This window comes from Lithobates pipiens, unplaced genomic scaffold, assembly GCF_037356315.1.
Source record: "Lithobates pipiens isolate NorthernLeopardFrog02 unplaced genomic scaffold, aLitPip1_a1.2 Scaffold_3, whole genome shotgun sequence".
NCBI classification, from domain to species: Eukaryota; Metazoa; Chordata; class Amphibia; order Anura; family Ranidae; genus Lithobates; species Lithobates pipiens.
The window spans coordinates 80,017,877-80,038,689 of record NW_027507790.1 but is presented as its reverse complement, the minus strand read 5'-3'; the positions used below and the strand labels follow the sequence as shown (position 1 = coordinate 80,038,689).

Below are 20,813 nucleotides of genomic sequence, written 5' to 3'. Positions count from 1 at the left end.
AATCCTGCCGCCTCAACCTCCGCAACATCTCCAAAATACGCCCCTTTCTGACCAATGACACAACAAAGCTCTTAATTCACTCACTGGTCATCTCCCGCCTCGACTACTGCAACTCCCTTCTCATTGGCTTACCTCTTCATAGTCTATCATCTCTTCAATCCATCATGAATGCCGCTGCCAGACTCATCCACCTTACCAATCGCTCTGTGTCTGCTACTCCTCTCTGTTAATCCCTCCACTGGCTTCCGCTCAGCCAAAGAATTAAATTCAAAATACTAACAACTACATACAAAGCCATCCACAACTCTGCCCCCAGCTACATCACTAGCTTAGTCTCTAAATACCAACCTACTCGTTCTCTTCGTTCCTCTCAAGACCTCCTGCTCTCTAGCTCCCTCATCACCTCCTCCCATACTCGCCTCCAGGACTTTTCCAAAGCCTCTCCATTCCTATGGAATGCCCTACCCCAATCTGTCTGCTTATCTCCTACTTTATTAGCTTTTAGACGATCCCTGAAAACACTACTCTTCAGAGAAGCCTACCCCACCCACACCTAACTGTATTTTCCTTTTCTCCATCAGCTCATCTCCCCCACAGTTATTACCTTTTGTTTCAAATTGACCCTCCCTTTTAGATTGTAAGCTCTAACGAGCAGGGCCCTCTGATCCCTCCTGTATTGATTTGTATTGTAAGTGTACGGTCTGCCCTCATATTGTAAAGCGCTGCGCAAACTGTTGGCGCTATATAAATCCTGAATAATAATAATAAAAGATCCGGACTTATCAAACATTGCGCTAATTTGTGGTGCAATGACAAAGACCCATATCTTCTACTGGAAACTTACAATTATTCTGCTGGGGTTATTAGTACGGTCTTGTCCGTAACCATTTTTTAAATGGTTTTAAAACGAAGCAGAATTAAACAGCTCTTTAAAGTATTTTAAAAATGGCCCCAGGGAGCTTTATGTTATAATGTGCTGGTATGCACAGTGTATTAGCACATTATGGCAGAGCGGTGCCGTAAATGCAAGTGGCCTGCAAGCCTGGCTCAGTGTACAGTAAATGCTGACAAAAGAGGAGATACCATTATGACAGAGCAGAACCACTGGGTTCTTTTCTGATAGAAAAATCCTACCTCTAACTTTCTAGATAAAAATTAGGAGAACACATACTATAGCAATACATTTCATATATAAAAAAATTTTATTTTTATTTTAATAATATATATATATATATATATATATATATATATATATATATATACACACACACACACACACACACACATACATACATACATATATATACATACACACACACACACACACGTATATATATATATATACCTAACTATCTTGTACATCTGTCCTGAGACAGGTTTGTTTAAAGCTGATGTTCAGGTATGTATATTTTTGCATAGTTACTCTGGACCAATGTAAATATGTATCATACTTGGAAGATCCCAGAGGAAGCTGGACGCTGCTGTAGTAGGCACTGCTATTGCAGTAATCCCCGCTAGTGTACTATGCCTAGTGGCTGCCCTGATGCTTAGTACACTATCTCACTTGGCATGGGCGCCATTCACAGAACATTTTGCTTTTCATCAATGAATGCAAGGCTTTCTCTGATTGGACAAGGAGGAGATTGCGACATAACCATCATATCTAATCAGAGAATGCTTTGCGGTCATCTTTAAAATGCAAGGTGTTCTCTGAATGGTGCAAATGCTGAGTGAGCCATTTACCATTTTCACTAAGCAGCCGCACATAGCAGGACCCAGTACTACATTGATTTCCAACTTCCAAGCTGGACAATATGCAAAAAACCTAAACTTGAGCTGTGAAAAGAACTGCTAGATTGTTTTTGCTAATGCAAAATCAAATGGTATTATAGATAAGGTTTTCTTGACAAGTAGGATATTTGTTATGCTAGAGGAGTTTTTAGAAACCTAGGTAGAGAAAGGAAAAAACAGGGAAGGGGTTCAGGCTGAGAAGGTAATGTCCTGCTGACTATCTATGGGTTATACCTACTGTTCATAATTAGTTTTCATGTATGTAAAGTAGAATGGGGAAGATGCATTTTTTGAAGAATATGTTACCCCAACAATTCCTGATGTGTACCATGTCCTTATATGAAAAAGTAACACTCCCTTTGTATTGCTTCCATTGTAACATTGAAATATCTGGTGGTCCTGCAAGTCCCTCTGCTCTCCTATTAAAAAATGGCCACTCTATGCAGGAGAGCACTGCATAGTCAGTTCTCTAGCTTTGCTGGGAAAGCAGTCTGCTCTCCTCTAATGATCAGATTTGTCCTGAATGATCACTTAGGCAAGCCCTGTGTAGCAGAGATGGTTAGTGGTATATAAGCTTCCTACTAAACCCATCATCTAGGTCAACATCACTGCAATATAAATTAATTATGTTTATCAGTTAATTCAAACAAATACAAACTTTAATATCACCTACACATTTATGCTTTTAAACATTGCCCAGTTAATTCGAAAATTACAAGAATAGCTCACATTCTGATGACCATCACGAAGCACTTTATGAAGGACGTGACAGAACTTCCAACTCAGGATAGAGCTGCTGGGCAATGGCAGGCCAATGGCATACGACCAGAAAGTAAATGCCCCTTTCTCATGGTGGGTTCCCAGAATGATCCCTACATTGTTGTTAAGAAAAACTCATTTCTGAAAGCCCCTACTGAGGGACTATGCAGGCTGTCAAAGCTGCTATTTCTTTCTAAAAATACCAGTTTCCTGGCTGTCATGCTGATCCATAACATCATTACTTTGAGTCCCTGATAAAAAAAAAAAAAAAAGCACACACATCTGGAGCATTGACTTTACTTACTGCATGTTTGTTCTGGGTCAATAACTCAAAAAGCACCGAAGACCATGGTGGTTAGACATTTTGGAAGGTCCTCAGAGATCACAGCCCCTTTGTTACTTTCAATACAGATAAAATTGATGCTTTATGATTTTTATCTACAAACACCCCTTACATCCATAGGCAGTTTTTTGTAAAAGTGAACTAACCCTTTAATGTTACAAATAAAAGGTGTGATGTACAGCAGTGTCCTTTTTAACAGCAAATTTCGATTTAGTTTTAGTCTTTTGACTAAAATGCCATTTTAGTTTTAGTCTTCTGCAACTGTATTTGTTTTAGTCGTATTTAGTCAACTAAAATCATTTTAGTCAACATCTAATGGGTGTAGTTACTATGTAATGCATTATTTAAGCACGTCTCTACAATTTTCAAACTTATTATATACTGCTGGAGTGAAAACTCGAATAGGTTATTGTTTATGATATTAAGGTTTGAACATGCGCTACAGACACAGATCTAGTTATTATATAAAGGCCTTTAAGGTAAACAAAGCTTCCTTACAAGAATAGTGCTTTTTTGACAGAGTAACGTTAAAATAAAAAAATAAATACATAAAAATAAAAACTCTGTGTGATCCAATGGCATAAATGAAAACTTTCACGAAAGCGCTTTTGTTGACGAAATTAACACTGATGTACAGGTAACGGCTGAAAATAATTAGCAAATATAGACCAGTAACATTAATAAACAGGAAAAAGCACATGGCAGCGCCAGCACCCAATCCGATGGACGGATCAGCCTCGTGGGCCGACATCATGGGCTCCCTGGACAGGTAAGTGTCTATTAAAAGCAGTGTTTGCACCTGCTGACTTAAAAATAATAAAATAAAAAAACTTTGAGGGTGGAACAAAATTAGAAATTTTGCAGGAACAAACTATGTGTGTATACGAACTCCGTTCCATTCAAAAACACAGAACATTACTAACAAATAGTTACACAAAAATAATACGTAAAAATATACAGGTATCTAGTAATGTTTTCCCTGAAGGAGGCATTTAAAAAAAAAAAAAAAAAAAAAAAAAAAAAAAAAACAACACTTACTTAAAGCAGAACTTTACACTAAAAAGTACCACGTTTAAGTCACCCCCCCTTCTCTTCGCCTAGGTGAATCCACCAGAAGTTGCCCCCCCTCCTCTCCCTGCCCATAAGCCTTTTGGGATGTGTGACAGGAAAGCTGGCTGTTATGCCACAACTGGATTCCCACTCTAGAAATGCCAGCAAAGAACCAGCTCGGGTGAGAACAGCCCTAGAACCCTGGACAGGTAGAAATACGGGCAAAACTCCCCCCCCCCACCCCCCACATTTTGGATAGAAGTAAGGGATGGATATAACCCATCAGATTTTTTTTTTCACCATCTGTCCAATTGTGGAGATTTTGCTTCACTTCCTGTCCCAAAGCCAAACAGGAAGTGAGAGGAAAGCTCTGAAAATTAAAATGATTTTATTGGGGACCCCCAGCTCACCAAAACTAGTGACCCCATTGGAAGATTTCCCATCTGTTCCTTTTCTGGGGACAACCCAAAATTTGGGGTTTTCTTTTTACTTTCACGGATAATAGTAAACAGGACAAATAGAGAGGGTCAATCTCCTTACCGGGGTCACAGACAGCAATAAAAATTGACAGGTGTTCTAATCTCTCTACATTCTATCCAAAACTAAAAAAAATAAAAGTTTTGCCTTTAGTTATACTTTAAGTATCCTTATAATAAAATGATCAAAGTTTCATAAACTATGGGAATTTTGAGGGGTAAAAACAACCATAAGCCATATGTATTCAGGTGTCCTTACCATGAAGTGTGTTTATATTCCCATGGCCGCTAATCAGACTTTCAGGGAAAGTCCCATGCCAATTTTTGGTGGTGGAAAAGTAACTCCAGTTCATACTAAAGAACATATAAAGAGCATATAAACTCACCGGCCACTTTATTAGGTACACCTTGCTAATATCAGATTGGACCCCCTTTTGTCTTCTGAACTGCCCTAAATCTTCATGGTATAAATTCAACAAGGTGTTGAAAACATTCCTCAGAATTTGGTCCATATTGACATGATGGCATCACGCAGTTGCCACATTTTTGTCAGCTGCACATCCATGATTGAATCTCCCATTCCAACACATCTCAAAGATGCTCTATTGGATTGAGATCTGGTGACTGTGGGGGCCATTGGAGTACAGTGAGCTCATTGTCATGTATGGTCAAGAAACCGGCTTAAGAGTATTTGAGCTTTGTGGCATTATCCTGCTGGAAGTAGCCATCAGAAGATGGGTAGCCTGTAGTCATAAAAGGGATAGACATGGTCAGCAACAATACTTGCGTAGGCCGTGGCATTTAAACGGTGCTCAATTGGTACTAAGGGGCCCAAAGTGTGCCAAGAAAATATCCCCCACACCATTACACCACCACCAGCCTGAACCATTGATACAAGGCAGGATGGATCCATGATTTCATGTTATTTACACCACATTCTGACCCTGCCATATGAATGTCGTAGCTGAAATTTAGACTCATCAGACCAGGCAATGTTTTTCCAATCTTCTATTGTCCAATTTTGGTGAGCCTGTGTGAATTTTAGCCTCCGTTTCCTGTTCTTAGCTGACAGGAGTGGCAACCAGTGTTGCCTTCTGCTGCTGTAGCCCATTTGCTTCAAGGTTCGATGTGTTTTGCATTGAAAGATTGTATTCTGCATTGGTTGGTTAATAACAAATGGTTATTTGAGTTACTACCATCTCAAACCAGTCTTCCCATTCTCCTCTGACATCAACAAGGCATTTTTGTCCACACAACTGCCGCTCACTGGATATTTTCCCTTTCTCAGACCAATTCTCTGTAAACCCTAGAGATGGTTGTGTGTAAAAATCCCAGTAGATCTGCAGTTTTTGAAATACTCAGATCAGCCGGTCTGGCACCAACAAGCATGTCACGTTCAAAGTCGCTTAAATCCTCTTTCTTCCCCATTCTGATGCTCGGACTTCGAAAGTTGTCTTCACTACATCTAGATGCCTAAATGCATTGAGTTACTGCCATGTGATTGGCTGATTAGCCATTTGTGTTACCAAGCAATTGAACAGGTGTACCTAATAAAGTGGCCGGTGAGTATGTAAGGGCTCAAGTGTTGCAAGCAATTAAACTTCACACCTCCATTGCTCGTTGCACACAGAGGCAGCAGTTTGGAACAATCCTCACAAAGCAATCGTAGTGTTACTTGGAAAATGTGTGTGTATGTGTTATAGTGCTATACATGCCAACTCAAAAAACAAAACAAAAAAACGATGCAACTTCAGACAATTTCAAGTACAGGAGAAGGATAAACCATTATATGTAAAGGATACGCCGGGCATGTTTCTCTTTTACTGGAGCTTCCTGAGCATTGATAGCCTTGCTGATGCTGACAGCCTGTAAGAGATGAAGGAAACAAAAAAAAAAGTTTAGAAATTCTTACAATAAACAGCAAGTTTCAATATTAGGTAGCATTGTTTCTTTAATAAAACAATTATTCCACATCAAAAACCTCAAAGAGAAAGCAAATCAAAATTCCACCAAATGGATAAAACTGCTATGGGCAAAACTTCACAAAAGGCTGATTATTTAGGCTTTATTTCATCTATAGTAAAGCCTTATTTATTATTATACATACGTAATCATCAATGCAGTGTAATAAAGAAGAAAAATCAAACCCAACGTTCAAGATCTGAAATCAGTGCTACTAAAAGGCAACTTTCATTGGTATTTACAAAAATAATTTACAATAAAACCTGAACCTTACCATTCTACCACTGTGACAGACACTAAAGGCATCCAGTATCAGGATCTATACCAGTGATGGCGAACCTCGGCACCCCAGATGTTTTGGAAATACATTTCCTATCATGCTCATGAAGTGCATTTGAGAATCATGGGAAATGTAGTTCCAAAACATCTGGGGTGCCAAGGTTCACCATCACTGATCTATACCATACACCGGTAAAATCCTAGGGGAGACATTTTCCCATGTTGGTGCTTGCCGTCTTTCGTGGATCTTGGCTTTACACTCTGCCCCTTCAACTATGGTTTGCTATGCAAGCTACTACCATGTTTTCCCAAAAATAAGACCGGGTCTTATTAGTTTTGGCTACACACTAGGGCTTGATTTCAGGGGATGTCTTATCCATGTCCCTCTTTTCCTCATACCCTCTTTAGCTCAGGAGTCATCATTATGACATCTTTAATCCCAAAAATTAGTCATTGTGAAAATATATAAGCCGTTTGTTAAAATATGATATAATGTCCAATGAGTCTCCTTTTGTAACGTTATAAAAAGATTATATAATGTCCAATGAGTCTCCTTTTGTAACGTTATAAAAAGATTATATAATGTCCAATGAGTCTCCTTTTGTAACGTTATAAAAAGATTATATAATGTCCAATGAGTCTCCTTTTGTAACTTTGTTGAAAACGCCTATTTTACAGCCCCGCTGGGCGTTCACATGACCCGCCAGAGCTCTTCCCCATTCCGAGGACTGCAGAGGGAGGAGCCGCTGGCATCAGCCAAGAGGAGAAGATCTCTGGCGGGTCATGTGAGCACCTAGCAGTGCTGTAAATAAGGTATTTTCAACAATAAAGTTACAAAAAGGGAGACACACTGGACATTATATAATCTTAACAAAACGGATTATATATTTTTACAAGGACTTTAGTAGGGCTTATATTGCAGCCTTCCCAGAAAATCACGCTAGTTCTTATTTTCAGGGTAGAGCTTATTTTTTGGGAAAGCACAGTATTCTGTGTATATGTGTATACAGTGTATACCGAGGCACAACTCAGGGTTGTCCGCTTTGTCCAATTATTTTTGTTATAGCCATGGAGCCAGGGAAAATCACAATTAGAGTCAACCCCAATATTACTGGACTCCAGAACGCAGGACATTACAAATTAAACCTCTTACGCTCTCCTTATTCTCACCAACCCCCACGTGACACTTCCGTACTGTCACCATACCCTCTTCCAGTTTTCATACCTCTCGGGAGTTCAGGTAACATTTTCCTCCCTCTGGAGTCAATCGCACAAATTCCATCCAATTTTCCTTACCATTGAGCATCCACACAAAGAGATTACTTGGTGGTAAACTACCCCACATTACAATTCTCTCATTTACGATTATTATCCCCTGCTGTGCATTCTCACTCTTGGATAGGCCATATCAATGCAGCTGGATAAAACAAAAAAAGTCATCATTTGAGGCTGCAAAGCAAAAACAAATTGGGGTGATGCTTTTCTATGCCCAATGTACATACTCAGGCCAATTTAGACAGGAGCCAATTAACCTACCAGCATGTCTTTGGAGTTTGGGAGGAAATCAGAAGCACACGGATGAAAAGAACGCACTAGGCGAACATGCTTTCAATGCTCTTTTCTGGACCATTACATTTGGGCCTCGGTTTACGTACTTATACTTGTTTTCAATAATGTATTGTAGCTCCTGCTTGGGCAATGCCGTTTTTATTTTTACTTCAAAAAATGATTAAACAAGACAAATACAGGTGATAGGAGACCTCATTTTATAATATTATACATGATTTCTATAGCTCCAAAAGTTTACATAATAATGATTACGCATAATATAATAAGAAAACCTGTGCCTTGTCCTTTATCCAGTCCTCTGCAGCAAATACTTACCTTTCTTTTGCTTCCCTGCTGATCCATTCAGCCGCTGGGATCAGGTGAAGCTACATGATGTTTAAGCTGTAGCTTACAAAGTAATGATTTCTCCATTATGTGACGGCTCTAGTGATTGGTATAAATCAGCCGTCGCACTGTGCGAGTAACAAGCTCCCCCATACCTGAACATACTTTTTTAAATTTACTTCATTAATATTAACAGAGTGGTAGGAGAGCAAAGAAAGGGTACGTTTCACTGAGGGTGGGATGAAAATTAACCTGTTGCTTTGCATGGCACCCCAATGCACAAGTACGGTAGGCACCAACAGAGTCAATGCTCATGCTGCGAATTGTGATATGCTGGATAAGTCTGAGTTCACACTAGTGCAATGCCAAACATTGCATGTGATTCGCGCCGCATTGCTGTGCGCATCATATGTGATGTCTATGTGATGCAAATTTAGCCATACAAATTGTATGGCTGAAATCACATCGCATTTGCACCAAAATGGTGAAAGATTCTTTATTTGGTCTGCACTGGAAATTGAATTGCATGTTCACACCCATGCGATCAGATTCCTGTACTATTTCACAGTTCGCACTGCGATCTTTGAACCGATTAGGGGGGTGCCTCTTTCCGAGATTTGTTGCTTACAATTTAAAAACATTTTTTTTTACTAGAAAATTACTTACCCCCAAACATTATAATTTTTTTTCTAACATCCTAGAGAATAAAATGGCGGTCATTGCAATACTTTGTCAAACCGTATTTGCACAACGGTCTTAGAAGCGCCTTTTTTTTTTAAATACACTTTTTTGAATAAAAATAAGACAACAGTAGAGCTGGGCGATTAAAAAAAAAAAAAAAAAAAAAATATATATAAATATATATATATATATATATATATATATATATATATATATATATATATATATATATATTCTGCAATTTTATTTATTTTTTTTTACAAAAAATCTATTCACGATTCGAGTGATGATTTATTTTTGATGGACACCGCTTCAGTCCTGAGGAGCTGCGGGCAGGAGTTTTTAGGCGATTTGCTGAAATTTTGAATCGATTTGACCTCTCAACTCGATTCAAGATTTAAATCGATTTTTTTCCCCAGCCCTAGACAACAGTAAAGTTAGCTCAATTTATTTTTATATTGTGAAAGATAATGTTATGCCAAGTAAATTGATAATCAACATGTCACACTTCAAAATTGGGCTTGCTCGTAGAATGGCAACTTTTACCCTTAAAAATCTCCATATACGACGTTTAAAAAAATTCTACAGGTTGCATGTTTTGCGTTACAGAGGAGGTCTAGGGCTAGGATTAATGCTCTCGCTTCAACAATCGCAGCGATACCTCACATGTGTGGTTTGAACACAGTTTTCATATGTGGGCGCTGCTCACGTAAGCGTTCGCTTCTGCATGCGAGCTTGGCAGGATGGAGCGAATTTAAAACAAATTCTTTTTCTCATTTTACCTTTTATTTTTTTATTTTTACACTGTTGTTTTAAAAAAATAAAAAATAAATTGTGTCACTTTTATTCTTATTACAAGGCATGTAAACATCCCTTGATAGAAAAAAAAATGCAGGACAGGACCTCTTAAATATGAGATCTGGGGTCAAAAAGACCTTGGATCTCATAGTTACACTAAAAAGCAATTAAAAAAAAAAAAAATAAATAAAATGAAATAAAAAAATAAATAAATAAATAAAAAATTTTACTTTAAGAACTATGGGCAGAAGTGACGTTTTGACGTCGCTTCCGCCCTGCAATGGTATGGAGACAGGTGGGGGCCATCTTCCCCTCACTCCGCAGCTACAACAGCTCCGGTAAGCGGTGGAGGGCACCAGAGAGCGGTGGGGGGGCCCCCTTTCCCGCTGCCGATAAAAGTGACCTCCCATCGAACCCGCCGCTAGGGTTGCCACCTGTTCAGGATTCTCCCAGACAGTTCGGATTTTGAACCATGTGTTCGGGTTTCAGGCAGGCTGAAACCCGGACAGATTATTCAGACCGGGCTGTGACTCCCCAAGTAACCAAGATAGTCACACACAAATCTGTTACCATCCGGGCGCTGTGGTGTCTGTATGGGGGCAGGTTTGGCATCACCGGGGGGGGGGGGGGGCAGGCTGATGATGTCAGCAATAGCAATTTAGCCACAAACACCGTAGCACGCTATGCACATCACATGACTACCCAAAGGTGTCCCAGGCTGCTAAAATGTTCGGGTTTGGCTTGAAGAAAAGGTGGCAACCCTACCCGCCGCAGAGACCACTTTTATCGGAAACCGGACCGCTCACTGAAGAAGATGATACCGGGGTTATGGTAGCTAGCTGCTGCACTAACAAAGACATCCCTTTTCAAAGTGCAAACGTATATCAGCGTGAGCCGGTCTGGAATTGGTTAAACATATACAAAGCATATCCCTCTATAGTGTGTACTTGTATCAATCCAGAGAATTAAGTGACATTTCTTTCTGCTGCCTTGTTCCTATGCCATCAATATGACAAGTTTTCCTGACACCAGGAGGTAAAAAGGTGGCAGGGGAGGGAGCTTCAGTACACAGTCTGACAGCCTCAGCTCTTTTCCTGTATGTTGTGAGAAGGGGGTGTGTTCCTTTCCTGCAATCGGCTCTCAGGTCTCCCTCACTGAGCACTGCAGAGTGTAATTTCAGCTCCCTGCCCCCTGCTGTTCAGAGTGCAGAGATCCTGTATACATTCTGAGTTTTGAATAGATGTACAGGACATATGACTACAGATACACAGGTACAACTTAAAGCGTTTGTTACCCCAACACTTTATATTCCTGCTGTACCATTTACTTGTATGAGAAAGTATGTGGTTCTTATTGTATTGCTTCCTTTGTGTGAAATGCTTAGTGTTCCAGCTAGTCCCCTTGTTTTCCTATTAAAAACTGGCCACACTAAGCAGGAGAGCACATCGAGGTCAGTTCTCTAGCTTTGCTGGGAACTCTTGTACTCTCCTCCAATGAGTAGACTTGTCCTGACACGCCCCTGCTGCACAGCCATTCAATGGGAAGCTCTGTCTACTGTTGCTCCTCCTCCCCCCCAGCACTTATGCAGCTGAGACCAGAGGGAAGTCGTTTCTGCACTACTTTTGGTGACTTGGGGGGGCGAGCTCATTAGATACGATTTCCTTTTGGGAGTCAATCATCAAAAAATACATTTTTGCTGCAAGGAATGCCCAAAATCTGACATATCCCAATGCAGACTTCTTGGAAAATCAGTAAGCCAATCACACAAGCACGTTGCCCATAGTGCACTACATTTTACAGGAAATTACAGGGCTGTACATTGAAAAGGAAAGATAAACAAAACATGTCCCATGTTGTGCAGGTAGGATCTCAGAGAGATCTTCATTGCAGGGATGTCTGTCCTCTTCCTGTCTCTGAATCTCTGGCACTGCAATGGTTAACAGCTTCGGGGTTTTGGAAAGAACAGCAATACAGATGGTCTGATGAAAACCTCCTTCATTAAGAAAAGTTTTTTCTTTGATTACACGGTCTGTAAAGTGATCTGTGAATGGCGAGAGTGTCTAATCAGATACAAGAAGAGGATGGGGCATCCTTTCAGTGACCATTTGTTCAGGACCTAGCTATCTGCACAACATGGGATATGCAGGTACAGGTAAATGTGACAAACTAACTGGAAATATTTTTATTCAGCTAAATGTCAACTTTAAGTTATAGGCATTAAATGTTAATATTAGATGGGACATAATTAGGCGCTGTAAAGTTAAGCTTTAGGCATTTTGGTACCGCCACTTAAATGTACTGCTCGGGGCCTAAAACCAAAGTGGTTTGCATGGAACCACCCAGTCTTGTTTTATTGTCATTGTCTGGGCACTGGAGGAATGTGACTAACAGAGGTCACACCTGGACGTTATTTTTAGAGGAGTAAAACTGGTTACGCATTGCAGTATCCCAACAACTAAGAATCATTTAAAACCAATTCAACGTTTAGGACATATAACTACAGTCACACAGAAATCCACACCACAATCTATACCACATACGGGGGAAAGTCATGTCCTGATTTAGGCTACAGGACGGCAAAACAAAACTCAAAGCTTTGTACAGCTTCTGTGCACCACTTTTTTTTCAGAACACATCTGTCCTAAGAGATCAATACTTTGTACCATGGAAGCTCAATACCAGTCAAAACTTTCTGCCCTCCCAAAAGTGGGGAAAGAGCTTAAACCCATGTAAGGTTTTTATTTCTCACCAGTAAAAACAAAAAGCAACAGCAAAAGGTGCTTCTAAGTGCAGTAGATAGAGGTGCTTTATTGTCTCAAGGAGATAAAAACACTTATGCCGCGTATACACGATCTAATTGTCCGGAGGACTTGGTCCGCCAGACCACAGTACGCCGGACAATTCGATCGTGTGTGGGCTCCAGCGGACTTTTTCATAGTAAAGTCAGGCAGACTTAGAAAGTAGTTTTGACTCAAAGTTTGTCCGCCGGACTTGGCTTTCAGCGGACAATCCGTTCGTCAGTGTGCTAGTCCGGTGGACTAAGAATGAAGCATGCTCTGAAGCAAGTACGAGAAGGAAGCTATTGGCTACTGGCTATTGAACTTCCTTTTTCTATTCCCGTTGTACGTCATTGCGTTAGAAATCGCCGGACTTTTGGAGTGTCCGCGTGTGGCCAAGTCCGTTCGTTATAAAGTCCGGTTTTGCCGGACCAATTCCACCGGACAATTCGATCGTGTGTGCGCGGCATTAGAAACAGTAAGTGTAAAGGCTCAAGGTCATGAAAGTCACTGAGTCACAGCGGTGTCCAACGGGTGGCCAGGTGGTGACAAGGCTGTATCCCTGTGAGGAGTCTCTGTGTCGGCCGACAGCATTGATTGCTCTTCCTGCTTTCACCCTCCATGGTCCTCCACTGCTGGCTGGCCCAGGATCCTCTATATCAACGCTGCCACCGACTTCTCACAGGGATACAGCCCGCTGGATACCCACTAAACACCTCCTGGACACCCACTGGTCACCTCTGCTTTCCTCTCCTTGAAGTGCTGCTAGAGTGTGCATCTCAGGTCTCTCCCCTCTTCTCCTCCCCCTCAGTGTGGCCCAGTGCTAGCCAGTCTGTTACCCCAGAGCGCTCTGTTTTCTCTGGTCTGGTATATTTTTCACCAGTGACACCCTTTCCTCTAATCATTATGTCACTACAACAGGAAGTTAAAAAGTGTTACTAAGCCCACAACAGTAAAATCAGTCTTTATATGCAGTAAAACATGCTTGTTATACTCACTGTGAAATCTAAGGGTTTAATTTTCCACATTGTGTGAAAAGGGGCCATTTGATCCGATCTTCGCTGATCCTCCCCTTCTTCCACAGTCCCCAAACCATCTGCTGATAGAACAGGGCCTTGGGGGCACTCTGTACATACTCTGTTTAGTGTGTATTGCTAGAGTTTTTTTTTTTTTTTGGAATGGTACATAGTTTCATAGTTTCATAGTTAGTAAGGTTGAATAAAGACACCAGTCCATCCAGTTCAACCTGAGTGAGTGTCTACAATAGACCCCATCCCTGTACATTGCACACTCACATTGGTCCCTACCCTCAAGGAGCCCACAATCCAAGGTCCCCATTCATATACTAGGGCCAATTTTGGACAGAAGCCAATTAACCTACCTACATGTCTTTGGATTGTGGGAGGAAACCGGAGTACCCGGAGGAAACCCACGCAGGCACAGGGAGAACATGCAAACTCCAGGCAGGTAGTGTCGTGGTTGGGATTTGAACCAGCGACCCTTCTTACTGCTAGGTGAGAGTGAGAGTGCTAGGTGAGAGTGCTAACCACTACACCACTGTGCCGCACAGGGCCAATCAGCACTGTCCAGACAGAGGGTCAGGAATCCTGCAGCCTCATAGGACAGTCCAAGGAGAATGAAAACTCCTCCTACAAACTTTAACCAGTGCTCGGCCAGACACAAACAGAAGTCACAAGACTGCTGAGAAAAGGTATTTAGCAGTTTATATTTACTAAAATAATTGCATTCCCATGTTCTGCGTGCTGTGGGAGACCAGATATAGTGAATGCAGGCTCCAACTTTAGGAACACTTTAACCGCTTGCCACCCAGGACAATTCGGACATTTCTGACAATTCTGACACTTCACACCTACATGTAAAAATAATCATTCTTTTGCTAGAAAATTACTCAGAACCAAAGTTTATGTATGTTTTTAGCAGAGACTCTGGGGAATAAAATGGTGGTCGTTGCATTTTTATCTCACACGGTATTTGCGCAGCAACTTTTTAAACGCGCTTTCTTTGGGGGGGGGGGGGGGGGAAACGTTTCAGCCATTAAAAAACTAAAAAACAAAGCCAGCCCAAATTTTTTTTGCATAATGTGAAAGAGGATGTTACACCGAGTAAATAGATATCCAACATGTCATGCTTTAAAAATTGTGCACAATCGTGGAATGGCGCCAAATTTCAGTACTTAAAAATCCCCATAGGTGACGCTTTAAAAAGGTTTACAGGTTACAAGTTTAAAGTTATAGAGGAGGTCTACCACTAGAATTATTGCTCTTGCTCTAATGTTTGCGGCGAAAGCTCCCATGTACCTCACCATTTACATATTTAGGCAGACTTACGTATGCATTCGCTTCTGTGAGCAAGAATGCAGGGATGCTTTTTTTTTTTTTATTATTATTTTTTTACTTATTTTTTTATATCGATATTTTTTTTTTTTGTTATCACTTTTATTCCTATTACCGTATATACTCGAGTATAAGCCGAGATTTTCAGCCTCTTTTTTGAGGATGAAAGTGCCCCCCTTGGCTTATACTCGAGTCATCGCCGTCTGCCTGCCCGATCAGCGTATCGAGCAGACAGACGGCGGCCATTCTACTATTCAAAAGCCGCGCCTCCCTCTCTGTGATAGGCAGAACACTCAATTTCCCAGCAGTCAGTGTTCCGCCTATCACGGACATCCGCTCATTCTCATACTATGGACGAGGATGAGAGGATGTCCGTGATAGGCGGAACACTGACTGCTGGGAAATTGAGTGTTCCGCCTATCACAGAGAGGGAGGCGCGGCTTTTGAACAGAGGAATGGCCGCCGTCTGCCAGGAGGAGAGCGTGGCACACAGAGGCTGCAGATTGGCACAGGTAGGCAGGGATGGACGGACAGCACAGCACAGCGACGGACGGGACACAGGGACGGACGGGACACAGGAATGGACACAGGGATGGACGGGACACAGGGATGTCTCACCCTCGGCTTATACACGAGTCAATAAGTTTCCCAGTTTTTTTGGGGTAAATTGGGGGCCTCGGCTTATACTCGGGTCGGCCTATACTCGAGTATATACGGTACAAGGAATGTAACCTTACCTTGTAATAGGAATAGGGCATGACAGGTCCTCTTTACAGAGAGAACTGGGGTCTATAAGTCCGCAGATTTCGCCTGGAAACCCTGAAATCAAAAATCTTCCCAACCGAGGCAACGGAACATTTTTCAAATGCAGAGGCCGAATGTGACATCACAAAATCACACCCGATCCTCTGAAGGTGCCTGCACGATATATGGGCAGACAGCTTGCACTGGCAGTAAGCAGGAGTCCTGCACTGCCCCCGCGAACTGCTCATCGCTGGTGCAATGATTTTCAGGTTACAAAAAAAAAATGTAATTGCACATTTTTTTTTTTTGCAGATAAAAGAAAAGGTGAACTTATCCTTAAACCACATCCCACTTGGCCTATAACAAAATGATGGCCAGGCGATGGTTTAATAATTGTGACTGGAGGTGCTGCTTGTGTGCGCACCTTCCGGGGTCGGTTAGACACACCGCATCTCTGATCACGTTAAAGAGCCTATGAGGTAGGCCCTTTACCATATGTCCAATCACAGCTGATCACAATATAACTAGGAAAAGCTGGTTATCGGCATTCCGCTACTCACGCTGATATAGTGCGTGAGTAGAGGAGAGCCGATAAATGGCTTTCCTGACAGGGAAGATCTACACCAATAATCAGTGCAATGATCATCAGTTCAGCCCCATCAGCGATACCTGCCACTGCCCATCAGTGCCACCTCATCAGTGCCGTCAGTGTAGCCATAGCAGCATGCAGTGAAGAAGAAAAATTACTTATTTACAAAATGTTATAACAAATGAAGCCTTTTTTTTCTCAAAATGTTCAGTCTTTAATTTGTTTAGCAAAAAATAAACTCAGTGGCGATTAAATACTACCAAAAGAAAGCTTTATTGGTTTAAAAAAAATTAAATAAAACGTTTGGGTACAGCATTGCATGATCGCTCAACTGTCAAAGTGCGGCAGTGCTGAAAGCTGAAAATGAGCATGGGCAGGAAGGGGGTAAATGTGCCCGGTATTAGTAGGTTAACATTCTTACTTTTTCCCTTCCTCTGCTTCTTTTATCATGCTCTATCTACCTGCTCCTTCTTTAACTCTTTAACCTCCCCTCTTTCCACTACTCCTTCGCAAACCCTCCCGTTTTACCACTCCCTCCACCCTTTATCTTTGTGCAATACATAATAAAAAAAAAAAAAGGGGGAAATCGAATGAGTCCTGATACATACTGAGCTGTATATCAAGGGCCACCGCCATCTCCCCACATGACATATGCATGATCACTTGATAAGCTACCGTTTGTTATAATCCTGGCCCATTGTTCACCGGCTGTCTACATTAGGTTTCACATACACTCCGATCCTGTAATGGAAGAACCTTCTTGTTATGATTATGTATACGGTAATTATCTGTACTTTAAAAAAAATTAGCATGAAAAAAAGAAAACCAAAACAACTTCCTAAAACTCAGCTGGCAGAGGATCCGTACAAAGAACAGCGTCGCTGACCTCATTTTCATCAGACTTATTGGGACATCCACTCATTAACATTCAGGCAACAAAACTCTGCTTGGTGTACAAGTCTGTAAAGCTTAAAAGGTGAACTCTGGGCAGTAAAATGTTAACTTAAAGTGATACTAAAATAAACCCATTTTTATTTACATTATCCCTTATATTTCTGTATGTGGATGATGGCATTGTAATTATAATAATAAAAAACTTCTATATACCTTTTTCCTAATCAATATACAGCTGTAACATGACCCAGATCTCTCCCGGCCTGTCTGCAGGGAAAAATAAGCAGAAGGGGCATATATAGTCCTCTGCTGCTGGTCATATGTTAAAAAAATAAAAAATAAAAAACACAGCCTTTGGAATACAGAGCAAAATACTTAAAGTGGTTGTAAAGGCAAAGGGTATTTTATCTTCATGCATTTTATGCATGAAGATAAAAAAAAAAAAAACCTTCTGTGTGTAGCAGCTCCCCGAATACTTCCCTGAGCCCCATCTCTGTCCAGCGATGTTACAGCAATAACTCCGCTCCCCTCCTCATTGGCTGAGACAGAAGCTTGGCGCCACTGACCCCCGTTGCTGTCAGTCAGCCAATAAAAAAAAGAAAGGGGGCAGGTGGAGCCGGGCCGCAGCTCTGTGCCTGAATGGACACGGAGCTGTGACTCGGCTCGGGTGCCCCCATAGCAAACTGCTTGCTGTGGGGGCAGTGAAAGGGAGGCAGGGGCCAGGAGCACTGAAGAGGGCCTGGAGAACACTTGTAGCTCTTTTAGATTTATTGCCCATTGGAATGCACTGGCCAATACCTTTTTATTTAATATGTTTTAATAAATTCAGTGTACTTGTATTGCCCTTGTTCTTCCTTTTCAAGAGTATAATTGCCTTTGGTAGTGAGGGATAAAGCAAGTAAAACCGCATTAGCAACCGAGTTAATAAAGGGACTAGAAGACCTCAGTTATGAGGAGAGACTACAAGCATTAGGCCCCTTTCACACGGGACGGGAGAGTAATGATCCGCCCCGTGATGATCCGCTTGCTCAGCGGGGATCGCTCCGTTGTCCCCGCTGAGCCGGCGGATAACAGGGCGGTCCCGGCACACTGTGCTGTCAGCTCTCCGCTCTCCTCTATGGGGGGATCAGATGAACACGGACCGTCTGTCTCTGTTGATCCGATCCGCTCTGCAGACGGATAGAAAAATAGGATTTTCCTCCGTCTGCAGAATCGGACAATAGCAGAGGCGGACGATAGCGGGTGTCTGCGGATGTTTATCCGCAGACACCCGCTATCCCATAGGAATGCATGTATGTCCATATTTCATCCGCAAAACGGATGGATAAAATATGGACATCCCAATGTCCGCATGTGTGAAAGGGGCCTTAAACGTAATCTCTCTGGAGAAGAGATGCTTAAGAGATATAACAAATACCTTACTGGTGACAATAGCATAGGGAAAAAACTTTTCGGTGGGAGGAATTAAAAAAAAAAAAAAGACATGCTGCTATTGATTAAAACTGGAAAAAAAAGCAGTTTAGCCTTAAACTGCATAGAGAGTTCTATACTGTCAGAGTGGTAAGAATGTGGAACTCCCTTCCACAAGCAGTGGTATCAGCAGGAAGTGTGATCATTTCAAAAAACTATTAGATGGGTATCTTAACAATTGAAACATACAGGGATATGGGATTATTGACAAACACACACGATGGACTAGTACTTTTATTCAACCTTACCAACCATGTAACTATACGAGGTGTGTCTAAAATGTTCGTGAGCGGTCCAACAGCTCAATGGCAATATGGGCACGTGCATGCACATGACCATCAAAAGAAACGCTGAGAAGCGCCACCTAGTGTGAAGTACACGTGACTGTCAGGGTAGACTTGCTGTGGGCAGTCGAACGTAGTCCGCGTGAGAGGTAGGTTCACAGTGCAACAGAGCAATGAGAGAACATCAAGTTCTACTATTAAAGTTCTCTACTAAATTAGGGGTGACGGAGACACATGAAATGTTGGTGCAGGTGCACGGGGCGGAAGCTGTGAGCAGAACATGCGTTTATGACTGGTTCAAACGCAGCTGAAAGCTTGTAAGACAGGGCAACACCACAAGGGTTCTGCTGACAGAAAAGGATAGAGCGTCATCACCCTATAACAGAAAGTGAATGAACAAGGACGTGTCTGACAGATCACTTGGTTGCCTTTATTAACCACTTCAACACCGGCGTATTGTAATAGGACGCCCGCAGATGGGATCTCGATGTCCGCCAGGCACCCGTGATTGCCCGGGAACATAGGAGGACCATGGATCTGTGTGTGTAAACACACAGATCCATGTGCTGTCAGAGGAGAGGAGACCGAAGGTGTGTTCCCAGTACAGAGGAACAGCGATCGATCTCCTCCCCTTGCGAGTCCCCTCCCCCCACAGTTAGAATCACTCCCAGGGAACATAATTAAGCCCTGCAGCACCCCCTAGTGTTAACCCCTTCCCTGCCAGCCATATTTACACAGTAATCTGTGCAATTTTATCGCACTGATCGCTGTGTAAATGTGAATGGTCCCAAAAATGTGTCAAAAGTGTCCGATGCATCCGCCATGTCAGTCACAAAAAAAACCCAAAAAAAACAAAACGCAAGATTGCCGCATTACTAGTAAAAAAAAAAAAAAAAGCCATAAATCTATCCCCTATTTCGTAGATGCTATAACTTTTGCACAAACCAATCAATATATGATTATTGCGATTTTTTTTTACCAAAAATATGTAGAAGAATACGTATCGTCCTAAACTGAGGAAAAATTTTGTTTTTTTTGTTTTTTTAAAATGGGATATTTATTATAGCAAAAAGCTCTTCTTTTGTTTATAGCGAAAAAAAAAAAAAAAAAACGCAGAGGTGATCAAATACCATCAAAATAATGCTCTATTTGTGGGGGAAAAAAGGATGTCAATTTTGTTTGGGTGCAACGTCACACAAACGCACAATTGTCAGTTAAAGCGACATAGTGCCGAATCGCAAAAAGTGCTCTGGTAAGGAAGGGGGTAAAAATCTTCCGGGCTGACGTGGTTAAAAACTACAGGATAAAAACAGAAAATATTTGATATTGCTTGTTTATTACTAGTGTATGTGCTAAAGTTAATATGAGATTTTAGTGTCTGATTATAAAAAACACTTTAAAAAGGTAACATTTCTAAAGTCATATTTAAACTAACCAAGTAAAGCTTTCCAACAAGGCTTTCCAGGCACAAAGATGTAATGCAACATATGCAGACAGAGACATCCACTGTATTTCAGGAAAAGCATACCTGATAAAAGGAAAGGCACAGGGCACAAAGCACACATCTGTGGACAAAAGAATAACCGAGGCCTCTGTACACATTTGAGTGTCAAGGGAATCCAACTTGTCAAAGTATATGAAGAATAGAGCCAAACAGTAGTATACATTT

At 41.5% G+C, this 20,813-nt stretch overlaps 1 protein-coding gene across 1 annotated transcript in view; it reads right to left on the bottom strand.

The window, feature by feature from the left end:
- The window catches only part of HIP1R (huntingtin interacting protein 1 related), a 227,164-nt gene that overhangs the window by 132,078 nt on the left and 74,273 nt on the right, over positions 1-20,813 (bottom strand). Inside the window, exons 2-3 of the mRNA XM_077461870.1 lie at positions 6,222-6,285; positions 2,521-2,663 (exon numbers count right to left, since the gene is read on the bottom strand). Of these exons, the coding sequence (XP_077317996.1) occupies positions 2,521-2,663; positions 6,222-6,285 (207 nt within the window). The remainder of the gene's footprint in view (positions 1-2,520; positions 2,664-6,221; positions 6,286-20,813) is intronic.